Source organism: Primulina huaijiensis, chromosome 15, assembly GCF_012295235.1.
Source record: "Primulina huaijiensis isolate GDHJ02 chromosome 15, ASM1229523v2, whole genome shotgun sequence".
Lineage (NCBI taxonomy): Eukaryota > Viridiplantae > Streptophyta > Magnoliopsida > Lamiales > Gesneriaceae > Primulina > Primulina huaijiensis.
The window spans coordinates 20,832,516-20,842,934 of record NC_133320.1 but is presented as its reverse complement, the minus strand read 5'-3'; the positions used below and the strand labels follow the sequence as shown (position 1 = coordinate 20,842,934).

Genomic DNA, 10,419 nt, shown 5'->3' with positions numbered 1-10,419 from the left:
AAAAAAAAAATTAAGTCCAAGTACAATTAAGTTGATTGTGACTTGGATAGATTAGCTAGGAAAATTGGTTTGGAGGGTTGAAAAAGAGTGCTATACCCTGAAAACACAGTGTATTTTTATTTTAAAAAAAAACTTTTAATTTAAAATCTTAATTTTCGAAATTTGTAAGGCCTCCGAACCTGCACGGATTTTTGCCAAGTCTAAATAGCAATTGATACATGTTGATGTGGATATTAGCCCTATATGCCCATATGCATTGCGACATTCTGTATTGCCCACACAAACAGCCATTGTTTTAATTTTCCCAGAGTTAAGGGAGAGTTTTGTTTCAATTGGATCTGTCTAAACCTCACTTAAAAATTAAGATTTTGATATCAGATAAACTAAGAGTTGGTCTAGACCTCGTCTAATGGTGGACATTTACCCTCGTATATGATATTTTTTGAGATTTTTTGAGGTTTAGAACCTATATAAAGATAACCGTCAACTCTTGAATGTATCATAAGATTAGTATCTCTTCCACGAATTGATGATACTTTGGGGATGAGCTTTCGCGTTATCAGTGTACTCAGACAAAGATGGCTTGGGTGTTACAAATTTTTTAGAAAGTCTACGTTTCTCTATTCTAAAACTATACAAGCTCGGTAAAAATAAGAAAAAAGGAGAGACAAAAATCCTCAAATAATCCAAAACACTCTTCATTTATTATTATTATTTACCTTTTTTTCCTTTTCTGAGTTAGGCTTCTCCAGTCTTTGGGATACAATCCAAGATTCTCCCAAGGATTAGCAGATAATACCTCTAAATATCATAACTTCTTTACATAAAAAATATTTGGAGAAATGTGAAATCAACCTTAATTTTGATTCTTACAAAATATATATTTCATTCCATCAACTGGACAGCAGTAATAACTGGTATTTTCTCTCTCAACTTTTGTGTTAGAGCTACACGAACTGTCATCACTCCAGCCGCAGGTCCGTTCAGTCGAACTTTTACAACATAGTCGTTTATTTGAATAAGCTCGAGTATACCCCCTCCTGTTCCAGATAGATATGGCCTGATCTCTGATAGAATCTGGAAAAGAATCAAAGCTCAAATCTTGGTCGCTCTCCATTTACATTTTACATCTCGAGCCTACGATTTACTCGAACTGATTCCAAGCTCCAAATAGAAACTCTTTTTCACTTAAGCTCAGCTCAAGTTGGAGTTCAAGACTTCCATTCAACATAAACAATCTTTTAGAATCAGGTTCCATCAAGCTAATGTTTGAATCATGGCTAGAATTCGCAAGCTCGATTCATTTTCAAATATTGATAAATTTATTAAGAAAAATGAGTGCAGTGTTGTATTTCCTCGTCAAACTCCGACCCATGAACAAACTAGATGTAACAAACCTCCTCCCTCTAACTCTATCTGAAAGTGTTATATCGAGTTATCGCATAGTTATGAACTTTTAGATCATGAACGTTTATTGCTTTAAAAAGTAGTAGTATTGAGCTACTGGTGCCAAATGCCACTTTAAAGCTTGGTTAGATTCCATTTTATAAAAGGAAGTTATTTAGGGCATCTTTGGCGTCTTAATGGAACATTGAAATTCTCAAAATATAGTATGAAAGAAATGCTGGTGTTACCTTCTCCACATTTTCCTCATTCAATTCGAGCCCAGTTTCAGTATCAAGTATCTGCTCAACTGATTCAATCTCGGGGATCTTGTCCCTAAGGCGAGTCTCGATCCCCATTTTGAGGGTCATGGTGGAACTCGGGCACGACCCACAAGCACCTTGGAGCTTAAGTACCACAACAAGACCATCAATTTCGTGTAGGACAACATTTCCTCCATCAGCCATAAGACCTGGCCTCACTTCATCCAACACTTTCTCAACATTATCCTCAGTTAATGGCAACACACAAATTGGTGAAACCACAAGTCCTTCAATCATCAAACAACTTAAATCACAATTTATAAGACCAAAAATTTCAAGAATCATGAACTGGGATCGAATTCACAGAAAAAGGAGAGACACTCCTATCCCCCTTTGAAAAGAGTGATTCTTGTGTAAACAAATCAATTATAGAAACTCAATAAATTTAGAAAACCAAAAAGAATGAAAAAAAATTCCATGATCATTGAAGATCAATGCCATGTCCCACTTCGACTTATGAGATCAATGTGAAAGTATTTATATGATTATACAATAGACTTTTCTAACAACTTGAATTAACCAATATTGCCAAGTATCTGGAGTCTATTATAGAGATTTTTGCCATAGCCTCATATGAAAAATATTCCAATTTAGATGTCATTTTCCTATAAAATGTAACTTTGACACCTTCAAAGTGCACTAAACTACATTGATTTCAGTCTGCAACTATGAAGTCACCACAGATTCTGGACATAGCCCATGGATCATATAATTAAGTTTACAAAGTTGAATTGCAGAAAATACCAAATTATTCAATCTCAGTAACCAATTCTAAGGGATAACAATAACTTGTTGCTGCAACACAAAAGGATCCATACATGAATAAAAAAATACAACAATCTGCCAAAACAAACATAGAAAATAAACGTCTTTCGTCAAATTACCTGCATTATGTTTCCTTGGCCGACCGACTGTAAATCCAATAATTTGCTTGCTATGAAATCGACCTCCAAGAAAAGAACTCCATTTAGATGAAAACTGACTCCACTCTGAAATGGGTTTCTGCCAAGAAAAAAAAGGAAATAAAAAGATTAATCACACGTTAAAACGTGGAAATTTCCAAAAAAAAATGAAAATCTTAGTTCAGTACCTTCCGAAAAGAAGGAACGAATTGCTGAAAAGAATGATTCATTTGAGCTGAGAGCGCACCCATTACGCACCTTGTTGTTTGTTTTCAAGAATTCATGAGAGACCCAATATCAATCAGAGATTACTCGAATAGTTCGTACGTAGAACAGAAGTAAATACAAGATTTTGCGGGAGATATTGAAATGAATAGCAGAAATGTGGTTGAAAGATGCCATTTTGTTGGAGGAAGAAGACAAATGGGTTGGAGTTCGTGGATAGAATCGGAGTTCTTGCAGTGAGCTGAAATGAGGCCACGTCATTAATCTTTTGGTTGATAATAATAACTAACTACGCACACCCGGTTGTGTACAATTTTTTATTATATTCGAGAGGTTAAATTAAAATTTGATAAATTATTGAGAGATTAAAATGTTATTTAAATTATTGTAATTAAAAAAATAAAAACAAAATATTTATTTAAATTAAAAAAATAAAAATGTAATATTAGTATCAAATAAGAGCAAATTTAGAAGAGCCAAAAACAGACCAAGATATCATTTTTTTCTTAATTATAGAGATTCTTAATAATAAAAATAGATTACTAGCAAGTTAAAATTATTGATTTTTCAATATAAATATAGATTAAATTAGTTAATTTCACAAATACACATTCGTGAAGTCGTTTAAATTTATCTTTTCAATGTAAAACAACGAAAATATATAATAATATTAAATTAAAACCCAGCTAAAAAAATGTAAAACTAAATATAAACAAAATGAAATTTACACCAGACCTATATTGTTTAACAACATTGTATCTCGAGATTTAGTGAAGCAAATTTTTTTCTTAGATAATTAACATATGATAATGAGGTTATCGTTTATATGTAATTATATGGTAATTTTACGTATAAATGCACTCAATTATTTTCGTACATATTCTTCAGTATCGTCTCAAAGTTTCAAAATATAGCGTTGAAGCTTTTAATTTAAATTTTTTAAAAAAAAAAAAACTTAATTTGAGTTTGAATTTATGCATCCGTGGAGCTTGAAGTGTGAATTTGAGAAATTGAAACAAAAAAAAAACATTTAACTACATAAGATATTTCAAATCATTCATTCTAATTTTAAACCAAACGAATACAATGAATTTGAGGTGTGGATTTGAAATCAAATCAACTCAAATATTTCGGTCTAAAAACAACATTAAAGATTGTTGTGCTTTGATGCAAAAATTCGATTTGGAGGAAGAGATTTGAAGTGTTGACATGAAATCTTGAGGCATCCACAAGGTTATATAAATTAAGAAAAGATGAATTTGAAACTCATACCAGCAAACTCATGGATTTGATCCTAACCCAACCCATGTTATTTTTACATCAATAGAAAGAAGCTTTCAAAGTTTCGATCCGTCTTTTACTCTCTTTAGCTCAAAGCTCCTTTCTCTTTTTTGAATGATTCATAACTTTACAAAAATACTAATCTTTTGTAAATTCTTCGCCACTGAAATGGTAAAATACGAAATAAATGGTACAAATATTTACAGAGATTCGAGGTAGCATCACATTTCGGTCGAAAGAAATCAACTAATAATCTAATAACATTACTGGCTTCCAGTCACAAAATTTTATCAAGAAATTACGATTTTTCTTGGCTTGAATTTGAGCAGTCCTACAACTAACTACCTCCAGGAGTGATGGATCCCACGTTCTAGAGTTTTCATATCAGTTGAAAACGCATCTCACTGGTAATATCACATCATAGCATATATAGATTATCTTGGAAGTCTAAAATACAAATTCAAAGTTCTACGAATGGGTGGGTCTTGCACATCAAACACCACCTAGCAACTTCTTAATATATTTTGTAGATGAGAATTAGAGCCACAATGCCAACACTGATATTGCAAAAAGAAACAATGTAACAATCGAAGCATCCAAAAGTTTATAAAAAGAAAGAACAAAGACAAAAACCAAAAGAATGATGAATATTTTATCAGTTGTCACTTGACATTCTGCAAGACTTTATTGCGATTATCCAACCCATATGCACATATTATCTGTCTGGCTCCTCTTCACGGAACAGAAAACAGGCAGCCATACTAATAACCTGTATATATAGCACTTTGCTGAAGTCAATAAAGCCAATCTACATGGATAGGCCGCCGCCATAGCAACTTTCCAAGAATTGATCACTTCGAGTACACCATTGGCCAGGTAGCACTTAGTTTCCTTTAGTCAACAAACAAGACTTCTAATAACTTGAAATTTCTCCCTGAGATCTCATTATAATGAAACAGAGGCAAAACCAACCTCAATATATCTCTCTCAGTAGACTTCATGCTAGTTTAAAGAAGATATTCTGCTACTCTTTTAATGTAGCAAGAATCATTGTGATGCCAAAAGATCAGTCAAAGTCATTGGCTTACTATTTAAAAGAGCATCATAAGAATAGCCTAGGAAACTGATCTCTCAACTAGTTCCAGACTTCTACCTAGAATCACCCAAAGCATCTCATGTGACATGATCACAATGAATTGCACCTTTAGACGCAGCTAAAAGTGAAGAATAGCAAGGAGATGACAAGCGATAAACCAGAAGATTAGAACAGCTACATTCTTAAGTACCTAAAACCTCACACGAGAACTGATAGCATGAACTGATTCTAGGGAGAATTTCCAATTGGAGAACTAGATAGATTCAAACAAATGAAACGTGACTGACTTTTCTCGGGGAGCTATCAGATTCCTCGTCAGATGAAGCAGGAGAACCAGTAGCTTTGGCTAGAGATTCTAACATTTCTATCACTTCAGGTGAGTCATCCAGATAATATTTGGCTTTGCTTGGTTTTTGCCCTACTGTGCAGGCAAAAACTTCAGAATTGTGATGAAGAAGTCGCCTCGACACTGCATTACCAATTATTTCAAACATGTCTTCATCAGATCTATCGTCACCCACACAGAGTACAAAATCAACCTTTTTCCCATTCTCTGCCATTGATGCAAAAACCTTTTCAGCGACTATGCCTTTGGTTACACCCTGAATCAAAGAGACGTTCACATTGTTAATACTCAACTTCAAATTATAATACAGAAACACAAGCCCAAAAGTGTCAAGTAGATAAATCCCTGCCTACACATGAAAAGGAAAAGGTAAACAAGAAAAGAGCGCAAGTTAAGATGCAGGTCACATAACGTGGGAGCGAAATATAGACAGTGGATGTATATGATTGCCAGCCTCTATTAAAATTTTTTTTAAAGAAAATTATTGGAACTAAAAACTATATTCAATGTTTATTTTGGTCAACTCTCCAAAATTTTCGTTTCTGGCTGTACGAAGAGGAATTCACCTGTTTCATTTTATTTTTCTGAACAAGAAAACTACCCATTTCAGATGTTTGAAGTTGTACCCTACTAGTACGATATTCAATATCTGAATTCAGAAACAAGTTGCATTTGGCACAAATCCTCATTTATCAAATAGAATGGAATTTTATTGAAAGTCAGAGGGAAGATTGTGAAAACTTTAAGCTCAAGAGATGGACCCCCGTAAAAGGCTATGAAACCAAGGTTGAGATGCTGGACAATACTAAATGAGACTAAGCATTGGAGAAATATCAAAAAATATAGAACTAGTGGAAAAAGAAAGCTGAAAAGGAAATGTAAGGGCAGAAAGCCAGAGTTATTAATTCATGCCTGAGGCTTGATTTCTACAATAAATTGCCCACTCTTGACAGCGACTGGTTCATTAGCTAAAACACTCTCTAGATGATCCAACATTTCTTTCGCCTGTGAAAATCCAAATACAGGATCCGCATCCTGATAATGCCAGACCAACGCACTTTCCTTTCTTTCTATTCCAGAACCATCAGTAGCTTCAGTGTATGATTTCATAACTGGTTCTGCGAGGTGCATCCAACCAAAATCAGAACTCTGGGCAGATTTTTCCCATTCTTCAAGTTGTGGCCATCTGCAAAGTTTAAGGCCCATATTCCATAATGTAGCAAAACAGTACAATAAAAGTAAAAAGGACAATAGAAAAGTCAAAGGGGCCATTTATAATTTACTGAAATTACTAATGGTGTTTGCATACCCTTTCTAACCCACAACCCCCCAATGATGAAAACAACAACGGAAGAGGAAACGACTAAAGAAAAGTATGATCATCTGCAAGGACAACATTGAGCTAAAACTTACTTGTAAGACAGACACAAGAAAAAGAATCATCCAGTACAAAAAATAATAATGTCCATCCACGATCTTATGAAATGAGGACCAGAACACTGAACACAGCCTTCACACTAAATTGCACACTGCAGTTCCGCATGTGCATTTGACCTACGGGCATCTCCTCATAAACACTGATCATACAAAAATCAGATGTGTATACAACAGACCAAGTAACATAAAGAAAAAGTAAGATACTCGGTCAAGAAATATTGAAAGAAGGAAAAAAGGTTAGATACTCACAATAATTCTCAGGCAAACATTTCCTCCACAATAAGATGTAGAAAAAGTTAACCATGCACAGTATCTTTCTAATTTTAATAGATATGACATGAGGAATGTATGTTTATTCTACACAATGGTTTCATACAGTTTCCATGGTTACTTCATACCTAAAGTCTTATCCAGGCAGAAACCCCACTCAATGGCAAAAAGCTATCTAAATTTTTCGCTGATACTCCTTACAGTAAAAGCAACTGATATTAAATGGAACAAGAAGAAGTCAAAAATAAGACAAGGCAGAAAAATAGGGATATACCTTAAAAAGTAGCCATGTTCTGCAGCAAGTCCCAATTTCTTGCATGGAAGAAACCACCTGCTTAGGCTGTCCCTTCCTCTTCCACTTACCATAAAAACTATATTCCTCGGATCAGCAGAGAGTCTATTCAACAGAGAGATAACTTGTGCACTTGGAGTCTTAACAATTGAATTCTGAGGCATTAATGTGCCATCATAGTCCAACAATATAGCCCTGCTTTTAGCCCGACAGTAAGCATCTACAATATCATCCATAGAAAGCTTTCTAAAATTAGGATCCAGGGCCACTACTCGGAAACCAAAACCAAGTCCAATGCCCCAGCATCTTTTCCTGAAGTGTTCGGCGCAAGTTCTCTCCATGTCTTGCAAGAAGCTTCTTGACCAAAAAGCTACATCATGGGTGCTAACATAACGATAGTGTTTCTCGTGTCGCAACTCCTTCTCTGGATCAGCCATTGATAAAGCCTCGTTCATTGCCTCAGCAGTTGATTCAACATTCCATGGATTGACACGAATCGCACCACTTAAGGAGGGAGAACAGCCAATGAATTCAGATACCACAAGCATGCTCTTCTTAGGCCCACTCAAATCAGACCCTGGTTCTGCACCAGATACTCCTTGTCTGCAGACAATATATTCATAAGGAGTCAGATTCATCCCATCCCTCACAGCTGTCACCACAACACATTCAGCAATGCTGTAATAAGCCATTCTCTCACTGATTGATGAAGGACGGTGAATTAAAACTATGGGTTCATATCCAGGCTTCCCAAGTTCCCTGTTAATTCTCTTGCAACTCTCCTCTATTTCAGATTGAATTTCATCCACGTCTATTCCTTTCCCTCTGCTAGGATTTGCAATCTGGACCAGAACAGCCCGTCCTTGCCAATTTGGATGTAGCTTGAGCATCTGCTCCATCGCTAAAAGTTTCAAATTGATACCTTTGAATATATCCATATCATCTACTCCAAGCAACACTGTTTTACCTTCGAACTGCTGCTTTAGCTCCTCAAACTTCATTTTTTTATCTGCATGTCTCATAACAGATTCGATATGGCCCATGTGTATTCCAACTGGCATGATCTTTATCCCAACAGTCCTTCCATAGTAATCCAATCCTATATAACCCCTTTTGGACTGATATTCCAAACCCATCATCCGGCTGCAACAGGAGAGGAAATGACGAGCATAGTCGAAGGTGTGAAAACCAATGAGATCAGAGTTGAGAAGAGCCTTGAGTATTTCTTCTCTAACCGGAAGTGACCTGTATATTTCAGAAGAAGGAAATGGGCTGTGGAGGAAAAAGCCCATTCTTAATCGGAGGAAGCGCCTCCTCAAAAATGTGGGTAGAACCATCAAATGATAATCATGAATCCACACAAAATCATCCTCTGGATTTAGCACCTCAATAACTTTTTGCGAGAACATTTTATTAGCAGACACGTACGCTTCCCACATAGATCGATCAAAACGATTTCCGTGATCGACCGAATAAGGCAACATGTAGTGAAAAAGTGGCCACAACTGCTTCTTGCAAAAGCCATCATAATACTTTGTCAAGATATTCGGAGGTAAGAAGGCAGCAACACATTTAAATTTCTCAAGAAGATAGTTGGCAACGTCATCCTGTTCAATTGGATCAACATCAACAGCTAATGACCCAACATACAGCACTTCCATGTCATCCGGAAAGCCGTCCTTGACTCGCAAAAGCACAGAGTCCTCGTTCCAACTGAAACTCCACCCTTTATTGTCCGGCCTTCTCTTTGCTTTCAGCGGTAAAAGATTAGCCACAATAATTATTCTATCACCCGCAACAGAAGACTGATTTTCAGATGAAACACTAACGGCAGAATCATCATCTAGCTCGGCTATATTCCCAGGGAGAGTCATTACCCTTGGGAATCGCTTTCGATCCTTCTCCATGCCCATAACCGGGAGATTCCCAGATGCTAACTCCAAAAGATTAGTATACGATCTTGACATCATCTTGGCAAATTTTTCCTTTCAACAAACCTCCAAAAATATACAAACTTTTTTCTTCAAATCCCACACAATGCTAAAAATCACAATCCCGTCTCTGTTCAAAATCAAATAACCTGAACGAGAAATCGGGGAAAGGGACTTATTCATATCAACACACCGTAAATGAACACCAATAAATTCCAAATCAATACAAGAACAGAGAGTGAATCACACAACCCAATAAAGTAAATATTTAAACTAATTAATCAAAAAGAGATTTAGCATAACAAGCACACTCCAACCAATAACTCATTAGAGCTTCTAGCATAAAGTAAATCGTCGACACATATGTGAAAGAACCCAAATCTTAAAACCCTAATTTCCAAAAACTTCTAAGCTGAAGAAGCAACCTGAAAAAAATACCTCAAATTGAGGATCAAATATCACCTCCGGCATGAAATTGGGTTGAAATCTTCTTTTCTTGAGATGTTCAAGGTCCAAATCTTCAGCGAAATGGGAGTTAGGGTTTCACGTGAACAGGGAGAAAGAAATGCAGGAGTAGAATAATATGCGGATATGGATATATAAAATGAATCAAACGCGATCATTTGGTAAAAGAAATAATAATAATAATAATAATATAAAAGGAAAAAGTAAGTAATGGATATGAATATTCAAGCGAATAATTTCCAACTTTTTAATTATTTATTTATATTATATTTTATTTTATATCAGGTAAAGTGAATAGAATATTATTTGGCAAACATGCCACCAAATTAAAGAATACAATTTGCACACACCCCTTCACTTGGGCTTGCNTAACTTTTTAATTATTTATTTATATTATATTTTATTTTATATTAGGTAAAGTGAATAGAATATTATTTGGCAAACATGCCAGCAAATTAAAGAATACAA

The 10,419-nt window shown here is 35.4% G+C and overlaps 2 protein-coding genes across 6 annotated transcripts; both read right to left on the bottom strand.

The window, feature by feature from the left end:
• Positions 1 to 787: 787 nt before the first annotated feature.
• On the bottom strand, positions 788 to 3,076 carry LOC140958351 (nifU-like protein 3, chloroplastic). The gene is made up of 4 exons (XM_073415764.1): positions 2,797 to 3,076; positions 2,591 to 2,708; positions 1,635 to 1,933; positions 788 to 1,077 (listed from the first exon to the last, which is right to left on the bottom strand). Exons 1-4 carry the CDS (start codon positions 2,857 to 2,859, stop codon positions 886 to 888), a joined length of 672 nt encoding a protein of 223 aa, XP_073271865.1. The 5' UTR covers positions 2,860 to 3,076; the 3' UTR covers positions 788 to 885.
• A 1,575-nt stretch (positions 3,077 to 4,651) lies between these two features.
• On the bottom strand, positions 4,652 to 10,097 carry LOC140958401 (probable alpha,alpha-trehalose-phosphate synthase [UDP-forming] 7). 5 transcript variants are annotated; one of them, XM_073415834.1, is made up of 4 exons: positions 9,949 to 10,096; positions 7,538 to 9,635; positions 6,469 to 6,742; positions 4,652 to 5,812 (listed from the first exon to the last, which is right to left on the bottom strand). In XM_073415834.1, exons 2-4 carry the CDS (start codon positions 9,523 to 9,525, stop codon positions 5,474 to 5,476), a joined length of 2,601 nt encoding a protein of 866 aa, XP_073271935.1. In that variant the 5' UTR covers positions 9,526 to 9,635; positions 9,949 to 10,096; the 3' UTR covers positions 4,652 to 5,473. The 5 variants fall into 5 exon arrangements, 3 of the variants coding, with proteins under 3 accessions (XP_073271935.1, XP_073271934.1, XP_073271936.1); XM_073415833.1 differs by having other exon boundaries at positions 9,925 to 10,089; XM_073415835.1 differs by having other exon boundaries at positions 7,538 to 9,660; positions 9,949 to 10,079.
• Between the last annotated feature and the right edge of the window lie 322 nt (positions 10,098 to 10,419).